Source organism: Pleurodeles waltl, chromosome 4_1, assembly GCF_031143425.1.
Source record: "Pleurodeles waltl isolate 20211129_DDA chromosome 4_1, aPleWal1.hap1.20221129, whole genome shotgun sequence".
Lineage (NCBI taxonomy): Eukaryota > Metazoa > Chordata > Amphibia > Caudata > Salamandridae > Pleurodeles > Pleurodeles waltl.
Window position 1 is genome coordinate 325313755 of NC_090442.1, and position 25063 is coordinate 325338817.

General features: G+C 40.4%; 1 protein-coding gene across 3 annotated transcripts in view; it reads left to right on the plus strand.

Moving 5' to 3' along the window:
- The window catches only part of NTF3 (neurotrophin 3), a 210484-nt gene extending 189309 nt beyond the window's left edge, over window positions 1–21175 (plus strand). For all 3 annotated transcript variants that reach the window (XM_069228435.1, XM_069228436.1, XM_069228437.1), the window contains one exon: window positions 9849–21175. In XM_069228435.1, the coding sequence (XP_069084536.1) occupies window positions 9849–10661 (813 nt within the window). In that variant the 3' untranslated portion in view covers window positions 10662–21175. The remainder of the gene's footprint in view (window positions 1–9848) is intronic.
- The last annotated feature ends 3888 nt before the right edge of the window (window positions 21176–25063 follow it).

The window sequence follows — 25063 nt, forward strand, 5'->3', positions numbered from 1 at the left end:
TTGGTCAGCTTAGAGTCCACTAGATGCTGGCGTAACCTTTCTTGGATACAATTGGTCAAGATGTGCTCTCTCATGATCAGATTGTATAACCCCTCATAAGTATTTACTTTGTTGCCAATAATCCAGCCCTCTAGTGCCTTTAGTGAGGTGTCCACAAAGTCAACCCAAGACTGGGTACTGACCTTCTGGGCGTCCCTGAACTTCATTCTATATTGCTCTGGGGTCAGACCAAACTTCTTGGCTAAGCACCTTTTCATACTAGGGTATGAATCTGCCTCCTCCCCCCTTAAGGTCAGAAGCCTATCCCTCCCTGAGTTGGGGACCAACTCCCACAAAAGGGAACCCCAGTATTGAGGCCTAACCTTTCTCATTTGGAGTGCCCTCTCAAAGGCCCCTAGCCACTTATCTATGTCATCCCCCTCTACATAAGCAGGAACCACCCCCTTGGGTAATCTGGGGCAAACTCCCCCACCCATGGACACCTCAGCTTCTTTATCGCTGCTTCCATCTCTTTTTTCTTTGTATGCCCACTTTTTCTTTTCTAGGGCCAGCTTCTCTGCTTCCAAAGCTATGTAGGCTAGCTGGGCTTCCAGCTCTCTCTCCCTGATGGATGGGTTCTCTCCTCCTGAAAGGACCCTCTTCCTACCACTAGCTTTGGGTCTGCCCCTAGTGACTGTATCCATTGAGGACCGTTCCTCCTCTTCCTCACTTGGGGTCTGATGCCTTCCCTCCCCTGAGTGGTTAGAGTTAGCATCTTCCTCTTTTTCTTCCTCCTCTGGAGCTTCCTCTGTCTCTACCTCTTGGACCTCAGCCCATGCTGTCAGGGATTTAATCAGGATTTGCTTCCTGAGATCAGGGGTTGCAGGCAACCCCCTCTCAATACACAACCCCCTAAGCTGGACTACTGTCAGTGTGGGTAGGCTAGCCAGATCAAGCTCCATGGTTCCCTAGTTTTGTGTCAACAAAAACTTTTTGCAAAAATTGGTAACAAGAATTTAGAAAAATTACAAAAATTCAATAATTGAAATTAATCCAAATTAATTTTAAAAAAAATTAAAATTAAAAATTAAAAACAATTTTTGCACTAGGACAATTTAAAGGATTTTTAATTTGTTTTATCTAAAACTGTAACGTGATATTGAACACAAGTACAGGATCCCGTCGCTGCTTCCAATTATGTTGGAAAATGGGTTATTGGTAGGGCAGGTAGGTACCTACACCTAGCAACAAGCCACCAACCTCCACATAGGTACAGTTGGGTCTCAGTAAATTAATCCCAGCTCAACCCTTGGTAGCTTGGCATCGAGCGTCAAGGCTTAACTTAGGAGACAAAGTGTAAAGCATTCAAATATCACAAAACAGTAATTAAATAAAACACAGGAAACAGTTTAAAAATCCAAAACCAATTTATAAACATAGTTTATATTTTTATCTTTAAAATGACACAAAAACGATTAAAATCGGTTCAGGGGAACCGGAGATATGAATTTTTAAAGAATTATTACTTTTCTAGCGCTTAGAAACAAAAAGCGCCAATCGGGTCATCTGGTTGCACCTCGACCGGGGCAAAGTCAAACTTTCAGGCCGACCGCGATGGAGCCGTGCTCGGCTACAGGTCGCGGGAGGCCTCGGTTAAAAAGTTACCTTCTGACTTAGTCTTTATTTTGAAGTTTTTCTTCACCGGGACGAACCTGCCAGTTGAATCCGACCTCCTGGAGCCCTTGTCCGGATACGCGATGTGGGTTTCCTCGGTGGAGACTTTTACCTTCGGACTTAGTCGTTTTTTCGAGATGAAAATCCTTCGACCGGGGTAAACCTGGATCTTGATCCGACGTCCATGGAGCCCTTCTCGGATACGATGGCTGGGAGGTCCCGGTCAACTTTTTACGTTCGGACTTAGTCTCTTTTTTGGATGTTTTTCTTTACCGGGACGAACCACGAAGTCAGGCCGGGTCGCGGTTGAGGCAAGCCGGCTAGAATTTCCGCGGCGGGTCGGTCCCTCTCTGGAGCTTTTTTCCAAAAATTCTCAAATCTTTTCCAAACTTCTGGGGCTTCACCCAGATGTTCTTTTAAGGTTCTTTTGGGGTCCACAGCTCACCCCAAGGGTCCAGAAGTTCTGTGATGGTCCTTGGGGGGTGCGGACTTCAACTCCCAGAATGCACCTGGCGCAAACTCCTTTTTGGCCACTGGACAGTGGTCAGCTGGTCGCTTTCTTCAGGAGTTGGTGCAGGGGACTCTGGTTAGCAATTTTTCACCTGTAGCAAACAGGGAGTCCCTCCTTGAACCAGTTGAAGCCAGGCAAAGTCCTTCTTGTGGTGAAGCCCAAGTGTGCAGCTGGTGCAGTCCTTCTGAGTGCAGGGTCCAGGTGCAGGCCAGGGGTCCAGCAGGGCAGTCCTTCTTCTTCTTTAGTTCCTTTCTTGTTGAATTCTGGAGGGGATCTGAGGCGTGGGTGCAGGTCTGCCAGTTTTATCCTTGCTCCTGGGTGAAAAGCAGGGGGGCCCTGGTCCTCCAATCAGGGACAGGGTCGTCCCCCTGTGATGACCACTTCCTGGGAAGTGTGGCAAAAATCCATCCCAGAAGGCAACAGTCTCTAAAAATCCAAAATGGATGAATCTGATTTTTGGAGGAGAGATCTGGCTGAGCCCACCCACTGGTGTGGCTAAAAATCATAAACACACCCCTCTCCTGCCCTCTCCTAATCTAATCAAGGGGGCCCCTAGCTGTCTGGGGTTGCAGGATGTGGGGGTGTTGCTGGGTGCTCCAGATGTCCTTCTCTGCCTTTGAAGACCAGTTTGGCAGCCCTCCCCCTTCCTGCCTCACCATCTGCTGAGGGGAGATTCTCTCCCCCAAGCACATTCCTTTGTGTGAAGTCAGGCCACTTCACACCTCATTAAAGTAGCCTGGCAGAAGCTGCTGCAGGCTGGCCAATCAGAGCACAGCAGCAAAAACAATGCAGAGCTGAAATTGGCAACTTTTTAGGTAAAGTCTAAACTTTTTACCTGCACTAGTTATATTAAATCCAACAACTGGAAGTTGTGGGATTTATTATAACAATCAATTTGATACCAAATTCTTGGTATGTAACATTTAAGGAGACTTTAAAATTTAAAATAAAGTCTGCCCATTCTAGCCTATGAAGGCCATTTACTTCAATGAGGGAAAAACGAATTTGGCTGTTTTTACCTCACCAGGGCTTATAAATCTATTTTTATAAAGTCCCTGCTTATAGTTACATGGCACCCAGCCCTAGGGGCACATAGGGCACACCTTAGGGGTGACTTATATGTACAAATAAGGTAGTTTAAGACTTTGGAAGTACCTTTAATTCCAAAGTCGAATTTGCATATAACTTTAATTTAAAAGCAGCCAGCAAGGCAGGCTTGCTTTTAAAATGACACTGGGCACCTCAGCAATGCACCTAGGTGTGCACCACCTATGCTGTGGTCCCTAAACCTACATGCCCTACCATATACTAGGGACTTATAGGTAGGTTAACTTAGCCAATTATAATTAGCCTAATTTGCATATACATTTTACACAGAGCACCGGCCCTGGGACTGGTTAGCAGTACCCAGGGCACCATCAGAGTCAGGAAAACACCAGCATAAAGTGGAAAATGGGGGCAAAAAGTTAGGGGGCCTCTGCAATCAGCCCCAGTTTCTCACACTATTCCAGATACCTTCCTTCATGCTGGAGGCTCATTAACATGGATTTTCTCCTATGGAAAAGCTAAAAGCAAGACCAACCTGATTTTCCTGCCCAGCAAGGCCACGCTTGGACAGATTGACTTGGTGGTTGGTCCAGGTCCTCCACAGATTTAGAAGTGCAAGATTATTATGGGTTCACCTTGTAAGAAAATAAAATATACCTGTAAGAAATTGGATTATTAGGTGAGGTGGGTGAGAACCCATCTCAAATATTCACAGTGCTTTTCAGAGTGAGCCATAAAGTCAATAAAAGTAACCTGCGCCTAATCCTGTGGTAGCCTGTCACAAAAACAGCCAGGCTTACCTTAGAGGCAATGTAGAAAGTATTTATGATACACTCAAATAGTAATGAAATGAAAACATAACATAAAATTCCAAACAAATCTAGAAAAAAGAAAGAATATTGTGCTGAATAAACTGACACCAAGATGAAGAAAAAAAAAACAATAAGTACAACAGGAGATAGTAGTTTTTCTAGTTTTATGTCGAAAAACCCAAAATGCCAATTGTGAATATCTGGTTGCAGTGGACCAGGGTAAAGTCACCCAATCAAGATAGTGCATGGGTCAGATATAGGGACAGATATGTCCTGCCAAAGAGTTACCTTCTCAAGTACACGCAAGGAGCTGCCATTTGCTTTGGTAGGGGCCACAAGGAGGTTTTTGTAGGTATGAGGAGCAGGACATTTTAAATTGAAAAAAAACACTGAAATTGACCAGTTACAGTTAACTAACGTAACTATACATTGACCCTTGCCATGCACACTGCGTTTATCAGTGATGTAATCTCAGATGTCAAATTAATGTTATCAATGATGTCTTAGTACATTTCATGAGTGGTTTAAAATGTGTGGTAATAAAGTAGTGCATGGTGAGGGAATGTGTTATATTTACTTTAGCTACCTATAACTTGTAAAGGTCAGTGTTTTTTAGTTTAAAATATAGCATTTTAAATTACACTTTGTCACTTTAACCTTAGGCTTTTCCAATGAATTTAACAGTTTAATTTAATGTGGCATAGGATATTACAACCATACCTAAATATAACACCACTTTAACCTTTATTGTTTTTAGTGAATTTCTAGCATTTTTTAATGTAAACTAATATTTTATTGCCATACATATGTTAATTTATTGGCTTACCCCGTACCCTGCACAGCCTTCGACTCACAGGCAGGCAAAGCCCCGTTGCTGGTCACCCCAATGATCTTGCACATCCCTATGGCACAGTCCTTTTCCCCCCTTTTTTTTCATGCTGCGGTACATGGGGGCTCACACTGAGAATTGCAGTAGCACTGCAGCACATGAGCACTGGGTTTCCCGACTTATAAAATGGCATCCATAACTTTTTCTTCATATTGCGGTCATCCAATCAGATTTCATGTTTTGTGTTCATGGTTCTTCTGTACGCCGTGGTTGCAATGGGGTAATGCTGTGTCACTAGATATTTATACATATTGAACTTTATTTTCTCAAAAAGTACTGAATGGATTTAGACTATATCACAAAAAGCATGCTTTCTGTGAAAATATCCATCTTTCTGCCAAGTTTGGTGTAATTGAAATCATCAAGTTTTTGCTGTAGGGCTGCTCAAAATTCAGATGGGAAATTGAATAGGTAAAATGCAATTTGTCCCCCCCCCACTTTTTCTCAGTCCCCAATTGACAAGTCATCCTAAAGCTTTCCGGGAAGGAGATGAGGTGGATGAACCTTTTCTTTTAGAAAGTTTTGTGAAGATTCGTCAAATGCAGTAAAAGTTATTAGCAAACCAAAAAATCAATTTCCTATGGTCCTAACTATAACTGTACAGTGGCGATTGCCACTTTGTGTGTGTGGGGGGGGTGTGTGTGTGTGTGTGTGTATATATGTATATATATATATATATATTTTTTTTTAACAATATTCAATATGAACTCAGCTACTGATGAAGTGTATGTGTTAGACCTGACAGCCTGGTGCTTTTCCCCCAACTTTTTGCCTGCCTCCCCCATTCTTCTGATCCTGTTTTTGCTGGTTTTAGGACTCTTCACACTTTACCACTGTTCTCTCCCCCAATTGGTATATTTAGTTTACCTTCAAGTCCCTAGTAAAGTGCAGAAGAGTTACCCAGGGCCTATACTTTAAATGCTATTAGTGGGCCGGCATCACTGATTGTGCCACCCACATAAGTAGCCCCTTACCCATGTCTCAGGCTTGCCATTGCAAGGATGTGTGTGCAGTTTCACTGACACTTTGACTTGGCATTTAAAACTACTTGCCAAGCCGAACACTTCCCTATTTCTACTTATGTCACCCTTAAGGTAGTCCCTAGTTAACCCAAAGGGCAGGGTGCTATGTAAGTAAAATGCAGGATATGTACGTATGTGTTTTAAATGTCCTAGTAGTGAAAAATTCACAAATTCACTTCTCACTACTGTAAGGCTTCTCTCATAGGCCAGCATTAGAACTGCCCTTTTATACGTTTAAGTGGTAGATTCTGATCTGAAAGGAGTAGCCCTGTCATGTTTAGTACGGCCAAAATGGTAATGGAAAATCCTACTTACTGGTGAAGTTGGATTCAATATTACTACTTTAGAAATGCCACTTTTATAAAGTGGGTATTTCTCTGCACTTACTGCCTTCTGTGCCTCATAGTCTGTCTCCAATCCACGTGCTGGTTGACAGTTTCTCTTCTGCATTCCACACAGACAGCCATAAACACAGAGCACTCAGCCACATCTGTATTCATCTTCATACTAAATGGGTTTCCCCGGGCAGGAAAGGTGGAGGGGCTCTCACTTTCACTTCAAAGGCCAGTGGCCTGACCCCACACAAAGGACTGATAACTCCACATAGGGATCCTGGCAGACAGGTCTGGATTGAAAGGCGACCTTGTGCACTTCAAAACCCTCTTTGAAGTTTCTCCCACTTGGGTGTATATACTGGGTCCCTGACCCCACCAAATCAGATACTTCTGGATCTATAACTGGGCTCTGTCAGAGGGACTGCCACGCTACCCTAAAGGAATCACCTGGGCTGCTTTGATGGATGGACTGCTGCCCTGCTTGTTGCTCTGCTGCCTGCTGGCCCCTGACTATGCTGGAAGGACTCTACTTTCCTCCACAAGTGCTCTCCAAGGACTTGGATTGAGCCTGCCACCTGTTTGGAAGTCTCAGGATCAACAAAGACTTCCTCTCCTAGGTTGTTCACTGACTTCAGCGACTCTTGAATAGTTGCGCTGTCTGACACTGTACAGCTGCCTGCTCCGGCTCAATGGTCCTCGCTGAATGCAGTGAACGCGGCCTGCAGCATATGCCTGATGTCGCTGTGACACCGCTGAAGTCCCGTAATGTGATTGCAACGCTGCAAAGTCGATACATTGAGTCTTGACCTACTACTTCATTAAAGGTGGGTGCTCTGGTGCCCACCCAGGGCACTCAACATACATTTGTTGGGGGCCAGCCAGCTCTGCACATGTAGCAGTAGCAATATTTTAATCTGTTTCCCTGCCCGCATCAGTGCAGACAGGGAAAAGATCAGAAATGTTCTCTCTTTGTGTTTCCTTCCACTTCGCGGGAGATTGAAAAATGTTCCCTCCAAGAGAAAACAAACACAGGTTTCCCTTCCCGCACTTGAGTGGACAGGGAAACTGCTATGTCTCAGAGGTGGGCTCCCTGGGATATAGCTAGTGAGTCATCCCTGGGGGAAAGGGTCCAAAGAGCAAATAAGGGCTTGGGGAGGGGGGCCATGCAGCACCCTCCCTTTACTTTAGTTTAACAATCTTTGGGATAGAGCCGCAAGACCATTGGAGGCTTCTGAAGAGGGATGGCTGGTGGTGCCCCCCTCCTCTTTTTGACACATTTCAGCCCCAGAGGTGGGCTCCCTGGGGCCTGTGATGGATTGGGAAGTGGGGCTATGCCACCGGCTCCCCTTTATGAGATATTTCAGGCTTTCAGGTGGGCTCACTGGGGCCTTTGATGGTTCAGGGAGCAGGGCTATTCGGTCTCCTCCCCATATGTCAGTCCGATGGAAAGAGGTCATGCTGGCTCTTGTGGGACAGCCGCAACTGCAAAAAAAATGTTTTGCCGGTCCCTCTGAACACCTCCCAAAAAGGGTTATTGAGTTAGAATATCCCCACCCTGCTCCCTTCTATGTTATTTGAGTGTATTTTTCAGGACTTAGGGACTGAGTTTATGAGTCCTGTAATGGGCGCTGCAACATTTCTCTTCATGTTGTGGCCATCCATTCAGAGCTCCGGTTCCACTGGACCACTTTTAGTCTCATGGGCCAGCCAATCAGAATGCTTTTTTGTTATTTTTACCACAGGAATCCCACAGCACTAGTTACGCCTATTTGTAAACCTTAATTTCTCTAAAAAGGCAGAAATGATGTACACGAAATCACAGAAATCACACTTTGTGATTAAAAATTCAGGTGTGTGCCAAATTTAGCTTATTTTTTAATATTCTCTTTCTTTGTCTATCATCTAAATTTCCCTATAAAAAACTGCATGGGGAAAAAGTGTTTTGGACCCCCTGCCTCTTTTTTTTGGCCCCCAGTTTGACATATCACTGCAAAATGTTCCAGGAAGGAGCTGAAGTGAATGAACTTTTTTGAGAAAGTATTGTGAAGAATTTTCAAAAGCACCAAAGTAATTAGCAAATTGAAAACGCTTTTCATGTGGAAATTCTGACTTACCTACCTACACAGTTCCACTTTCAACTGTGACACCACTTAGAGTTGCAAAAGCACTCCAAAGAACAGTTATGTCCATATTCAAGTAGATTCTTAGAATACTCTTCAGCATCTGCCACTGTGTTACAGACAAGGTTATGCTCATGAAAAAAATAGTATTGTTAAGAAGTGACTTAAATGAATGCACATTACTGATCCAAGGAGGATATGGAATACATTGTTTCCTAATTATTGCTTACAAAAGTAATGCCTCATTATAGGTAATACGAGAAATGTGTGCCCAATTGAACTAAATTTATGTAAATAATATATAGGACACAATATTTCTGTTAAATGACATTTTGCTAACACTTTTCTAACATTAAAGCCTCTGCTATATATTTGATATGTTTGGTGCTTTTACTGCACAACAAATGCAGAGCTTAAAAACACATCATAGAAAATAGTGGAATATTGAAACTATTTCATAGTTCCCTGTAAAATATGTGTTTCATCATTTATTCACAGCCCTCACATTACTCTGCTGAGCTTTAACAATATCATTGCTACTAGTTTTATGTGGCATTCAGGATCAAATTATGCTTCAAGTTTATTTAAATTATGCCTCAAAAATGTGAATTGTGCCGCACATTATCTGTATTATGTTGATGTTTCATTATTTGCGTTGTCTGAGAATGAAAGGCCCTGACTAATATGAAGTAGAACTTTCTAGGTGTAATGGTCAGCCTGCTTTCATATAACAAGGATTTTGTAGCCATAAAGAAAAATATGGTCTCCTTTCAATACAATCATGTAAAGCAGCATATTTTCTCTACACAGATATTAGCTTTAGATCTTACATTGGATCATTCCTATGCATGAACCAATAAACAGATGAAACCAATCATTTTGTTGCTGATGCCAAACATTTATTTTTGAAATGTACAATGTACACACGGCTCTAACTTGAATTGCTTTACATGAAAGGACATATATCATACTTCTGTTGTTCATATTTAAAACGTCACTTGTCTGAAGCAGTCAGGAGATATATTACATTTCTTAATGGAGATTAAAGACCTCTAAAAATTGTATGTGAATATAAGGTACATGGCTGGCCTTTTAAGTTCGATATGCTTGGCTGTTTTAATGGCTAGGTTTGAAAGATTGTATACCGATTGTAGATGGTGATCTACAGGAAAATTCACTTGTCCATGGCATGAATGTAATGGTAAATATATTTTTTGAAACTGAATTTGCATTTCACACACATTTACATAATCTATCTTCCATTTCACCATAAATGGGTGGGCCACCAATCCTTATAGACAAATCAAAACCTTTAATAATCTTTACTGGATGTTCTATTGACTACAACATGTATAACTTGTAAAATAAAATTTGTGGTTATTCTAGTTGAAGTAAAATATTTGCCAAAAATTGTCTCAAGAGTGGTAAAACGATGAGCCTTTCTTTCTGTTTCTTTCAGATCTTACAGGTGAATAAGGGGATGTCCATCTTGCTCTATGTGATGTTTCTTCCTTATCTTTGTGGCATTGACGCTACCAACATGGATAAACGGAATTTGCCAGAAGACTCGATGAATTCAATTATCATTAAACTCATTCAGGCTGACATTTTGAAAAATAAGCTCTCCAAACAGACAACAGACAGTAAGGAAAGCTACCAAAGCACTATACCCAAAGCAGAGCTGGAGGTGGATTTGGACGAGGATGTGGATGTTGAGGGTAATGTGAAATCGGACTTCCAGCCAGTCATCTCCATGGAAACAGAACTGTTCAACCAGCAGAAGCAGAGACGCTACAGTTCACCAAGAGTTCTTTTGAGTAACAGTCCCCCATTGGAACCTCCTCCTTTGTACTTAATGGATGACTTTGTCCCAAATACTGCAGTCGTAAATAGAACCTCAAGGAAAAAAAGGTCTGCAGAACACAAAGGCCATCGAGGTGAATATTCAGTTTGTGACAGTGAAAGTTTATGGGTGACGGACAAATCTAATGCGATTGACATTAGGGGGCACCAAGTGACAGTTCTAGGGGAAATAAAAACTGGCAACTCTCCGGTTAAGCAATATTTTTATGAGACACGGTGTAAAGAAGCAAGGCCGGTGAAAAACGGATGTCGGGGTATAGACGATAAACACTGGAATTCCCAATGCAAAACATCCCAAACTTACGTCAGGGCATTGACTTCTGAAAATAGTAAACTTGTTGGTTGGCGATGGATACGGATAGACACCTCCTGTGTATGTGCATTATCGAGAAAAATAGGAAGAACTTAAGTCTGCATATTTTCAACATATAACTTATTACTTTAAATTATATGATATGCATGTAGCATATAAATGTTTATATTGTTTTATATATTATATAATTTGTTCTTATTTATTAAATGCCAGCATCCTTATATCAGCTAGCTCTCTCTCAAGAACTGTGAGAAAAGAGTCCCTGCCTATATTTTGGGCAATTCAAAACTCTGTTAGAATATATTTGTGATTCAGCTGCAAGCATTTTTTTAATGCAAAGGTCTGTGTGTCAGTATTTTTCATTCAGTATTGTTAAGCCATTGTGGTCTGTATGTTTACTTGTTAAAACAACTCACTTCAGAGACGTCTAACTTACATTTGTCTTAACCCCCCTTTCCATCTTATGTCCTCTCCCAAGCTTTAACTAAGACCAAAGTCTTTGAGGCGCCAGGTTAGCTCTTCAGCTTCGAGTAATACTAATTTCTTCTATTGTGCATTGAAACATGATTTATCGGAAGTGTAGCACATCATTTTAATTTATCAAAGTAAACTGTTTTCGATATTTTTAAACAAGTTCTCTTAGACCAATTCAGAAATATAAGATGTTTTACTGAGCACCACCAGACATGATTCAGACGTGATCTGGAAGAATATGAGATCTTGCTTAGTATGATGATTATTTGCTGCATGGATGAGGACCTCCTCAGATTAATCAGCAGGTGGAACCTAGTTTATGGACACTACAGAATTCCTTCAGTCACATTTTATTTGTGCCAATGAAAAGGTTGTATGTAGCTCTATCGCTATGTAGTCATGACGTGTGAAAGAGTACTGCCTGGTCTTCAAATCTTATGCACATTTATTAACCTTATTCATTATGAGGGTGCAGTAACCAGGAGGGGGTGCAAAGTCAAGTAGTTTTTTTTTTTCTCTTATAAATCGTAATTTCAGCTATAACAAAGTGCTATATGCATGTTAATTGTGACATATAATCTGCTTTGCATTGCAAGATCCTGATACTCATCATCTGTTTGCATCCATAAATGGCTTTTTAAGTGCAGGTCCCTCACAACGGTCCACTTTCCAGGATCTACATATGCAGTGTAGTTTTACAGCGTCAGCATATACCTGAAGTAAAAGCTGGCATGAGATATTTCTACTCAAACTAGCCCTAAAAAGAGAAAAATATATGTTCACCTTAAGAGTAAGGGAATCAGAAAATGATGTAAGTTATGAGCAGCTCAGTGAAAGAAATACTTTAAATTGCACTCACATACCACAAGTTGAACTCTGGCCAAGTAGTAAAACATGCTCTACGCTAGATTACGCTGCTCTGAAATGTAGATGTTCAGATATGCAAAGTCATATTGATCAAGTGAATGTATGACCCCTATTTATTTTTTGTGATACTTCCCCCACCAGGTGTGATGTAAATGTTGGCTGCTTTGTGCAAGAATAGAACTGGTCAGAATACATTTTCAGCACACTGTATAAAGAAAAAATAATATATTGGCACAATGTATATAAAATGTGGATAGTTTATTATCTGAAGTAAGACATATGTGTTCACCATATCACAAAAGTAACATTCGGGGAAAATATAAAAAATTGTTCGAAATATCCTGCTTACACTATTCAGACTAAATTCCATCCAGGATTAGCTGCCAGTGTACATTTAGCTGCCTATAAATTGTACCTTTCTACTGCTCGCTGTTTTCTTTTTAATTTTTATGGTGTCTGGATTTCAGACGGAAAGGTACATTTCTGTTCCTTTTCAAAATGGCCTAGTCTATACTGGTCTTTTAGTGAACATGCTGTACTGTGCTCCTTAGCATGGCCTTTAGCAAGACCTGGAATTGTACTATGAAACCATGGTCGCTTTAGTTTTACAGAATAAACATTTGGAATAGAGTACAAAAAATACTCTGCCAATCGCCCATAGATCCATTGTAATATTTTTTTTTATGTCAACATCTGCAATCATAGTCATGTGTTAGATCTTATGGATGAATACGTTTGAAGAGAGTTGGTATTCCTCACAACTATCTATGCATCAATGCAAGATTCATTTTGCCAAAGAATGTTTATAAAAATATAAATATGTAAATGTCATTGCGGTGAAAACTGTGTAGCACTATGTAAAAATATTGTTACAAAGGTTTGTATACAACTAGCATTGAATTGTGTACATTCAACTTACTTGTTAGTAAAGGGACAGGATGCTCACTAACAATCACAATTTGAAATTTTACATTTGAATGAATGAATTAGTATTCATGCAAATGAGGAGACGAAACAAGGTGTGATCGAATAAAATGTTAGATTTTGGACACACACACAAACCAACATGCGCACAGACACACGCACAAATTTTCATTGACAAACTAAGGCCCATATTTATACTTTTTTAGCGCCACACTTGTGTCGTTTTTTTATGCACAATCGGTGCAAACTTGCTGAATGCAATTGTATATTGTAATTTTGCACCGATTTTGCATAAAAAAATGACGGAAATGCGGCACTAAAAACGTATACATACGGGCCTAAGGATACAGTATTGACGCAAGGAATAGTGATGGATAATCATGCATAAATACGTTTAATGCACAGAAATAAATGTTAAAAACCCCACAGCTTTTTTTCTTACCAGATTGTGCATAACGTGGTGTACAATATGGAAGAGAACCCTGAAAGTGAAGGATTTGCAAGGGATTATTACACCTGATGGGGGTGCAGTATGCACAAATAAGGGAACCTAACTGAGGAGGTTCAATTACACATCGTGAGAACTTAGGCCCATAATTATAATTTTTTAGCACCTCATTTGCGTCATTTTTTTATGCAAAAGCGGCGCAAACTTACAAAATGCAATTGTATTTTGTAAGTTTGTGCCACTTTTGCATCAAAAAGCGGGGCAAATGCGACACAAAAAAGTATAAATACGGGCCTTATTGTGTAATGGCACACGCGTGCTATATAAAATCATGACAAAACACGAGTTACCGAAGTCTAAGATGAATCCCTTTAGAATATTTTATTCATAACCAAGAATGTGACATGTAATTTCACTGTTGATCACATTACCAATGCTCACAGCTATTTATTAGGTAACAAGTGCGCTGACTCTATTTAGGTGATTTAACTGTCTTTTTACGACTTAGATTTGACTTTGTTTTCAAATACTTGTTTCCAAAATACACCGACTGTCTTAGTAGTGTGTGATCATTCAAAATCAGTGATATATTAATAACAGAAATGTATGTCACACATTTTCACATTAATGGGTGCAAAAAGCGTTTATTTTCCGAGTTCAATATATTATTACTTTTATGGCACTTATTAGGCACTTATCCTAAAATGTCAACTCAGTTCTACTATCTGTTCATATGCCACTCAGTCTTGTGGTTTGGTCCACTATTTCATGGTTCAAATTTCAAGCTTTCACAGGTTCACTAGTTGTTTGCCTCCAAATCAAAAGTACTGCCATTGCATTTTATCAGTGAACGTACACATCAAGTGCTCTTGTTGAAGGTCACTAATATAGCCACTTTCTTTTACTATAGTATAGATCATATATATATATATATATATATAGATCATAGCAATATACCACGATATCGCTTGTCTTGTGCTGCTTTTTTAAACCAGTTGCTTTCTGATTTTAAGTATCTAAAAAAAGCAGGAACATCTGTGCCTCTCTTAATCACTAGCTTGAATCTGACTGAAGGCAAGTGGTATCAATATAAGGCTGTAATAGCCATCTTCTGAGATATTTTCAACTTGAATGACATAATATTAAAACAATAACTTGACAAAAACTATGTACCTTGATTTTGCTGCCTCCATGAACTGTAAATAAAAGTAACCCTGATTTCAATACAGGAGCTTCTGGAGGATGAAGGGTGAGTTGGGAGATAGAGTTTGTGACCTGCACAGTGAGCCACCTGCCAGCCTCTATAATCGTATCTTAAAAAGCATTGCAAGAGTGTTTACCTGTCGATATAAACAACATCTTAGATACATTGATAGACCTGTTTCCCTTTACCCTTATTTGTACATGCATTTAGCTTATCTCTACCCGACATTAATATACAATTACTAGCAGACTTCACACATTAAGGTCTTGACTTGTCTCGTGCAGAACCTGAATTCACACATTTATCATTGTTTTTTCCCCAAATACTATATTTGATACGTTTTAGAATTTGGTCAGATCACTTCGAAGTTTACTTAGATATTCTGACCCACCTAACTGTATCTCCAACAACCCAGGTTTACATAAAACTAAATGTGCCTGCAAATTATAATACAAACAACAGATAATAACTCTTAGCTTCTTTGTCAATCAACAACAAACTCGGACAAATTTGTTTAACTTTCATTCACTTGAAATACACCATTCAACATCATGTTATAAAAGCAGACAAGATGAATGTGACAAAATCAATAGTTTCGGTGGAGTAGTAAAACTACTATTTATCGCTTTAAAACTTCCCTCATACAAATCCATTCACAGAAGTAAGCGTATAATTAAAAAATAAAAATAAATCACCAACATTCATGATGGCACCCTAAAATACATGATTGTCTGGTCTTTATAAACACCCTCTTGATCAGGAAATCAACATCATTACTGCTCAGTAGCCTCAATACAGAGACACCATATTTAAAATTCATGAAAACTGAAACCCAGAAGATCAGCACAATGATTCTTAAAAAACCATAATAATGAAAGAAAAGCCATTAGAACTGAAAATTGAGTTTGGTATCTAAATCCCTTGCTGGAGAATCTTATTTGAGTAAGTGCACATAGATCTACATGTTCAGATTTACTGCAATCTGGTTCTCTGGAAATCCTGCAATTTGCTGTCACCCTGGCACAGAAAAGACTGAATGTAGGTACCATCAAGGGTTTTCAAATAGTTGTATTAGATTTTACTTTTTCCTTTGCCAGGGGTTATTTTTTTCTTGTTTGTGGTTCACAAGGGATTATGTAGAGGGCTTCAGAAAAACTTTCCACAAACCCTGTTCAGTTTGCCATAGTGGGACCTGAATCTGCTTCTGACATTTCTTCTTTCCTGAAATTTATGATATGGAAGGTAGCCTTTCTGGTGTCAATTACTTCCTCAAAATGTCGGGGAGTTTCAGGCTTTCTCAGCATCCCCTCCTTTTACTGCGTTTGCAAAAGATAAAGGGGCAGATTTACAAACATTTTGGGGTTAGTATCACAAAACTGACGCTAACCAGTACAAAATGTATTTTTCCTAATTTACTTTCCAGTGCAAAACTTGCTTTGTACTGGAAAGTACCCTAAAAGTAACACAGAGCAGCACAAAGCACTGCTTTGATTTACTTAGTGACAAGAGGGCATTACATGGGTGGTACATGGGTGTTCCCATGCAACCATCGATGCATGGGATTTGTGCCTAAAGTAAACGCCATTTGAAAGGAGCATTAAAAGGAGAAATTATTTAATTCTCCTTTCTTTTCCGACTTTGCATGTGTGCTGCACTGTGCAGCACACATACAGAGTAGGAAAAGTTTTAAAGTTTGTGTAAGTATAATATTTTGTGCTGAAAGTCTACACTTGCTGTACAAAACCTATGCTAAAATAACGCACACACCCTTGCACTATGGTGCAAAGGTTTGTGCATGGTGCACTGCAGCAAATTTTGCACTGGCGCTAGGGAGTGGGGAGGATAGTGCAATTTTTCAGTAAATATGGTGCTACCTCCTCTCTCCTTCTCACTCAGCACAACATTTTTGGATGCTGCACTGCGCTGTATGATAATTTATTACATCTGGACTATAGTGACCTTGAGTGCCACTCTTGCTGCCTAACATAATCTTAAATTATATCTTTGCCAGATGTTCAGAATTCCTCTCCCTTTTAAGGAGGAAGAGAATGTTCAGAGGCCTGATCCTAACAACTAAAAATAAAAAAATGGCGATATATTGAGTAGATTAATCTTTTAATCGCTTTTGAAGGCCCAATTTGCAGGAATGGCTTTAGGGAACTTCTCAATTTCTGGAAGGATTTTACTGTGTTAAACGTTGCTTTGAACTTCTTGGAAAAAACTCCTCATGGTTTCCAAGCTTGTTCTTTCAAAGGAATGGCTGCAACTTCCTGCTTTTTGGTGGTGTGCTAGTTTAGTCTGGCAGCACGTGTACATCTTTACATTCTTTGTTCGTCGTTGTTGCCTCATTGAGAAGTACAGGTAGCAATCTGAGGGTCTCTTTAACAACAAACTTACGCATCAACCACAATGCTCTAGTTTGCTTGCATTGCCCTGTGCCCCCCTAACGACAATATGGCAGTGCTGTATTTACAATACAGTGCACTAGCACAGCTGTGTCAGAATGTCTGATGCAGTCGTGGTGCTTTGCTGCACTATCATAAAAAAAGTTTGAGGCTATTCCAGCAAAGCTCAGGGAGGCTCGTTGAAAATAGCCTTGCATCACTTTAACACCTGCCCTGAGCAGGTGTTAAAAAATGACACTAGAATGACACAGTGAAATCTTGTAACTTTCACTGCGCCATTCTTTTGGGCCTTTTTGCTGGGGAAAGCATCCCTTGCAGACATTATATCTGCCCCAGGTATAATGTGGCGCAAGGGTATACAAACTGGTGCAATGGTATCATTGCGCCACTTTGTAAATATGTCATGGGGTGGGGTGTTCAGCACTGCCGTAGTGTAAAAGTGACACTACTGCAGTGCACAGGGCTTGTAAATGAGCCCCTCAGTTTGTTATGGCTGTCCTTTGAAGTTTCCTGGTGTAATCCAGTGGTATCCTTACACCTAATGTTTCATAATTTCTCTGAGCTGCACAAAGGAATCCTGCAAGAGTGAATAATCATTAGAAGAACAGTTGATTGAATGCAGCCTAGGAGTGGACAGACTGTCTGCCTCGAGACAGAAAAGTGCATGGTTGAAAACTATTTTCTGAAACATTACACTACTAAACAATGTATGAATAAAGGCAGCATTAAATTAAGATTCATGGGATGGTGTGCAGCGTAACATTTAAGTGCACACAAGGGCCTGGGTGCTCATCACAAGTACCTCATATACCATATTAAATAATTCTGTTTCTTTCTACAGTTTTGTATCCTTCGAATCCATGTTATCTCAAAAAGTATCCTCAACATTTTTAAAATCCAGCATGAAAACTGACTGTTACTGAAAACTTAATTGTTGACTTTTATGTCTTCCCCTTTCCTCCCATCTTTTTCATGCATCCTCTCTGTAAGCACATCATTCTGTTCTCTGGGGTGCATGTATATTGGCATTAATCTTTATGTATTTTTGTAAGTCCCTCACAACTCATTTCAATCAGCACTACCTCTTATTGCTTGAAAGACATGCCCCTCCAATCTAACAAAACCGATTGTCCTCTAGCACATCTATCAACCCCACTAACCATCTGCCAAAGCTCAGATACCCCCAACACCACTAATAATCACATCTAAATCCTATTAATTTAATCTACCAGAAAGGAACTATAGTGAATGCATGGGATGGTTTTCATGATCACAGAAGACTAATACCAATAAGCAACAATAACCAATGACACTGGATAAACCACTACCCTTGGGTCCCAGAGCATTGGGCTGCATGGCATAAAGCGATTTAAACACCCCGGAAGAGTTAATAAGCAACATATAAATGACATTACATCACAATACAATACTTGCAAACTCACTGTGGCCATAATTTCGAATTTGGCTTATGAGAGCTATCCAGAAGTTGTGTTGTCCAACCCATTTAGATTGTATACATATTTACGAGTACACACATAATAGAGCAAACAGACATCTGCCAATTTTGGTGGCTGTCCTGACCTGGTGCACTTTATATCAGGGCCTGTGTTTTCAGAGTTTGCTAGCACGGCAAAAAGCAATGTCACCCTCTTCTATGGATGTCATGCTAATAATGGCTCTGTGATGTACATGTTGAGTTTTGCAAATAGGGCTTGTGGTGGTTTTCTAACTTACATCCTTTTCAGCTTCCATTTGGACAGCCATAACATGCTCCATGTTAAATGGTTTGATCATGTACAACCAGCTCTGATATCCCTCCACTAACTGTAAGTTTCAGCAATGGTTTAAATTGAGATCCTTAGGTCTGATCAACATACATTCCATCTTCAGATTCTGCTTTCACACAGAAGAACATTCCTTATGCTTAGCGAACATGTGGCAAATAATCATGCCTACTCTTAAAATATCTTTGTTTGAGGACATGCATTCTCTGTGTATCCACCAAGATTGTTGAATACGCTCCAACTTCATTTCATAGAAGGACATTCTTAATTTTTTATTTAAACACTGCCGATATGCACAACCATACCAACAGAGCTAATTGTTCATTGTAGCGATACCATCATTATTCCTGCCCTCTTCCATTACCAAGAGGCCTACCTTTTGACAAACATCATAAAATGATTTAGCATAAAAAAATGTAGTATATAATTAAGGGAATACAAAATTAAAAATATTTCTGCTCTAGGGGATTTTATCAATGTTGATATTTAAAAAGGCCTACACAGACATGTTCTGGAATACTACTTAATGCTTTTCCAAAAAATCTGAAAAGTAACTTATGGATTCAACAATGCTACAAAAGTGGACCTTTATATAGGTACAAATCATAGGTACAATATAGGTACAAAGTGGGTGGAATCCATAGATTGTCACTCCGTGGTATTCTGCAGAGATACATACAAACTCTGCGATATTCTGTGAAGCTCCGCCAATGGGCAGAAAACAGTCATGTGATGCTGCAATTTAGCGCAGGCAGTGCTAAAAAATCAGCACAAATGGCACCATGTGGTATGTAAGAGAGCGTAACCATTTGAGTCGATTTTGCTGCCACTCGAGTAGAAAATCTACTTGAGTAGCACTTGAGGGGCAGCAAATCTATTCGAGAATCAAACCTTTGACTGCAACCACCCATATCAAAAAACGGTACTAGGGAGCGTCAAATCTTGCTCATTATTTCCGTAGCCTCACAAGGAAAAATCCCACCATGCAGCGATTGGTGGAATTTGGCCAGGACTCGGTGTTACAAGAGTAACTCTGAGTCACTAAATTCTGCCAATTGACATGTACCTGCAATACTAATAGCATATTTAACAAACATGCTCTGTAAAAACGATACTGTATGGATTACAGCAAAATGTCTCCTGACTATAACTTTTTATGATGACGTTTCAGCTGCTCTGACATTCTAACCTCATATACATTTATAAATGTTATTTTTGTTTTATTTCTGGCACAAAATGTACAGTATAAAAGGTAATATGTTGTATTAACGTTCTAGATCTGCATTAGGGAAAAGGTGAAGACAAACAATACATGCTATTTTACTGAGTATGTGGTATGTCCAGTACACAGAAAATATTACAACAGCAAATTCAGAAAAACAGATTGTATATACTAAAGTTACACTAAATGTATATTTAGTGCTGTAAATAACTTCTACAGAACAATATTTAATGTTCTCAGTGTCTGAGATGTTATGAAATCTATATTTTAATACAGCTTCTTTTTGGTTTACACACGGTTTTGTATAGTAAGTATATAATGTTCAGCTTGTAGATGATTGCAGTGTGCATAATCTATATTAAATGTATCTCTAATGCAGTTCTGACTAGACAAGCAGTGTACCAGATAAAACATTCAACATGTGACATAGTGACCGAATCTGGCTTCCAGGTTCAACTATTAAATATTGTTTAAAATCTTGAAAAACAACTTTTGTTACATTCTTATTACCAGCATTTTGAAATTTGTATTTTGTACAAGAAAGCCATCTCTAAGGTTGACTGCATTGAATGTAACTTCCTGATGTGTGCTTCGGTCACTCAACAAGTCCAGAAAGAGTTCTCCAAGAATGAAACTTTACCAGGCATGACATACTTTGATATATTCTAAGAAAGAAAAAGAATATGTGTTTCTCCAGAATTACCATTTGATAATGAATGTTTGCCAGAAATTCAAAATACTTTGACAGTCACACTTACAAACTTCATGTTAATAGGATTTACTGTCTATTTTCGATATATTAATATATTGGAAATTATTTTCAATACTTAGAAAACAAAATGCTTCCAGCCGAGACTGAAACTGGATATGTGCATTCCAAATGAGTAGCTGTGGGTCTTCTCTCTAGGCAGGGCATAGATGGAGTTGGTGTTTTAGTAGGGATCATAGCTTATCTCAGCTCTCACAACGCACGAGAAAATGACATTGAGCAGCATTGAGCAGCTCCTATCTTGACAGTATTGAGAGGTCTAAACTTCCCCTAGAAAGCAAAATGTTCAAATTAGCTTTCTTTTTTGGAATGACAATGTGCAGAGACCCCAAAGGATAACTGCCCAAAAGAGGGGACCATCTTTACATCTGAATTAAATCCTAACTGCCAATGACATATTTTGTATGAATGTCTTCTGTACAAGGGGGTGGGCTTGGAAGCATCTGCAACGAAAATAGCTGGTCTTTGCAACTTGCCTAAATAAAGAAAAATAAAAAAATATGAATAAATCAATATATAGAAGTCTACAATAATCCCTATTTTTTTTAGCTACTGCTATTTACTGACAAGTGATCGCTGTGCAGCACATTTCTTATTTATTTTTGATAGAAGTGCATATTATCATTGTAAGTAAGTGGAATATTATTTAGGGTGAAGGACTGCTCACCTCAAGGAATAATCATACTTCTCGTCAGGGTGAACCGTCAAAGTCATGCAATAATGTAAATTCAACCCTCTGAAAGCTATGGCACAGAGCAGACTGGCTTAACTTAGAGCAATGTAATAAAGTATTCATGCAGTGCCAAAACAATTTAAAAAAGGCAATACGCCAAGCAATACAAATCGCAAGATGAACTAGAAAAATAAAATAAAGTGCAAATGATGCCTGAAAGAAAAAAAAACACTACGGGCCAAATTTATGAGTTTTGAAAGTTTTAGGTGAAAATAACGCCAAAAACTACAAAGTGACAACAGTGGTCAAAGTTCGTGGAAGGCTGGGGCTTAGACACAATGGGAGGCAGATAGTGATGGAGCACGGGTCAGATACACCAAGTGGATCGGTCCTGGTGGAAATCTGGAAGTCAACGTTTGAAAAAGTTTTTAAGTCCCAATTCAGAAAGGGACTTAGGGACTCATTACAAGACTGGCTGGCCAACTGACGGCATGCTAGCCCCATGGAGAGTAGACCGTCTCAGAGCTTGAGGTCCCCACCACAGGCCATTACGAAGTTTCGGCTGGGCTGACCGGCAGAAACCTCTGTGGAAACCGTGTGGCAGCACTGGCTTCGACTCCTCATGGAGCCGAGGCCAGTGTCATCAGAGAGTGCCTCCAGTACTCTTGGAATGCACAGTCTGCCATAGCAAACAATGTGCATTCCAAGGGTGCTGGGCAGGGTGCGCATGGCACTGCCCACACCATGGTCATGGGCAGTGCAGGGGTCCTCTGTCCCCTTGCACTGTGTTTCCACCAGCCTTTTCATGTCGGGTTCTCCACAATGAAAAGGCTGGCATAAACTGAACTTGCGATTAGCGCGGTGGTGATAAACTCAGCGCTGCCGTAGCTGACCATGACTCCAACCGCCATTAGCTAGTCTGGAACCATGTTCCTGGTGGGGCCAGCGGTCCCCTGGCGGTCTGACCGCCAGGGTCATAATGTGGCGGTCGGACCGCCATCACTGCATTGGTGGTGCTCGGACCACCAATGTAGTAACTAGGCCCTTAGTCATGTCCTTAAAGAAGAACATTGAAATTTCTTCTAGCACCCAATGCAGGATGGGACTTTGTCACCTTTTGAGAAGAAAGATCCTCCCTACTTGTGACACAGCTGAAACTGTAACTGTTGCTGTGGAACCTGAGACCTGATACTTGAACCTGGTTGGTACACTGGCACTCTGGAGCTTTGCAGATATCTCACTAAAAACCTTCTAACTCCCAAAGAGGAATGGGACTTTGTCTTTTTTTGTGAGTGGTGCAAAGATCTCCGTGAAGGATGCAGCTGAAATCTGACTGTGGAACTGAGGGTTGGATACTTTTTCTGGTTGGACCCACTCAAGCTCTGGAGGAAACGTTCTCAAAAGTTTCCAAACTTTTTCTGCTATGCAAACAACCGCCGGTGTACACCTCTAGGTCCCCCACAGCCTCAGGGGAAGGCACATAAAAACTCTCATGATGTGGGGTAGAGGCCAATAGCAAAATATAGTCCAAGTCCAGTTGCCATTGGTCAGCTGGACACTTTAGGGAGAGGCTTCTTTCAACTTGTTGTGTACCTATAGGCACATAGGAGGTCAGCCAACTGACCCTTGAAGTCCACATTGTTGTCCTGAGTAGAAGAGGGAGCAGGTTCAGTCCTTAAGGACTTATCTCAGGTCACAGACAGCATGCTCAGTCCTCGTTTGATCTTCAACAGGGTCAGAAAGTGTCCTGAGTCAGGTGCCTTGGAGTGACACATTTATGTGTGACTCTAGCTGGGGGTGGGGGTAACTCCTGGGCACTCTCTAAGCAATAGGCCCTGTTAGAAATGGGGTCTTAGGTTGGCAGTCAGGTTACCCCCTGTCCAAGCAAGGACCCTCACTCTAGTCAGGGTAAGTCACACACAATCCAAATTATCGTGTGCCCACCCTCTGGTTGCTTGGCACTGAGCAGTCAGGCTTAACTTAGAAGGCAATGTGTAAAGTATGTTTGCAATAAATCATGCAATACCACCATATAGCAAAACTAAAATACACCACACAGTGTTTAGAAAAATATATAATATTTATCTGATAAGATGCAGGTCAAAATGATTAAAATGCAGTAAGTATATTTTGAGATATCACTGTAAAAGTGATATAAAGGGCCATATTTATACTTTTTTTGCGCCACATTTGTGCCGCTTTTTGGTGCAAAAGTGGCGCAAACTTACAAAGAACAGTTGTATTTTGTAACTTTGCGCTGCTTTTGCGTCAAAACATGCGTCATTTTTAGCAGGCTGTGTGTCGAATTTTCACTAGGGAACAGGAGGCAAGCTCTATCCAAGCCCTTGGAGAGCACTTCTCAGCACAGCCAGAGAGCAGCAAGGCAGCAGGGCAACAGTAAGGCAGCAGTCCTTCTCAGAAAAGCAGTCCCAGTGAGTCCTTTGGGCAGCCAGGCAGTTCCTCTTGGCAGGTCTGGTTCAGGTATTCTTCATCTATAAGACAGTCAAGAGACGGCTATAGGCGGGAACTTTCTAAGTCACGTAGAAGTTGGGAGGAGAAACAATGGGCTGCTCTCTTGGAATGCGCAAGAGCTAATGATGCCTCTAAGTTTTGGAAGCTGATTTCAAATGACAGTGGTGATTCCCGGCCCCTGCCTGGTACTTCGATTCTCCCTGCAGTATGGGTAAATAATTTTGAGTCACTTTATTCAGGGGTAGATGAACATAATTTCAGGGAATTGGTTGACAATAGGGAATTTGGAGCACCTCCAATCAAGTTCTCTTTAGCAGAAACTAAGGCAGCAATAGCTTCCCTTAAGTGGGGAAAGGCCCCGGGTCTCGATAAAATACCTGGCGATCTCTATAAATAAAATCATGACATTTGGGCCCCTTACTTGAACAAGGTCTGTAATGCAGTTTCCGCAGGAGCACCCATTCCTTGTACATGGAGGGGAGCCGAGATAGTTCCTCTTTTTAAGAAAGACAATCCTTGTGACCCTTTTAATTATCATCCAATATGTCTACACAACAACTTTAAAAAATATTTTGCGAAGCATATTTTGTTTCAATTAGAAGAGTGGATTACAGAGAGTGGGGCCATCTCTGACTTACAGGCAGGGTTTAGACCTGCGGTTAGTACAATAGATCAAGTCCTGAGGTTTTTGGAAACCAAATGGAGGACTGTGGACATCGGAGGTGGGAACCTATACGTGGCCTTCATTGATCTTCGAGCGGCCTTCGACCTGGTACCCAGGAATAAATTCTGGCTGACAAAAAACAACATGGGGGCTCCTAAAGGTCTTCTGCACCTTAATGTCTGACTTCATGAAGGCACTTTTGTCCAAATTAGGAGTGGCAAGGATGGTGAACTAACAGTCCCAGTTATTATTGAGAGAGGGGTAAGGTAAAGCTGTGTCATAGCCCCTACCCTCCTTCTTTTATATATAAACAACTGTATGAAGTATTTAACTGATTGCAATACTGATTCACCTAAGTTGGCAGGTAAGACAATCCCAGGACTGCTTTATGTGGATGATACTATTATATTGGCTAAATCACCCCTGGGATTGCAAAATATGTTTGACCAATTCTGTTTATTCTGTAGAGATTTTGGCCTGGAAGTCAGTGTTAGGAAAACTAAGTTCATGATTTGCAGTTCACGAAGAAGAAAGTAAAAGCTAGTATACTAATGAATTCTACTCCATTAGAAAGGGTCAATGAGTATGATTA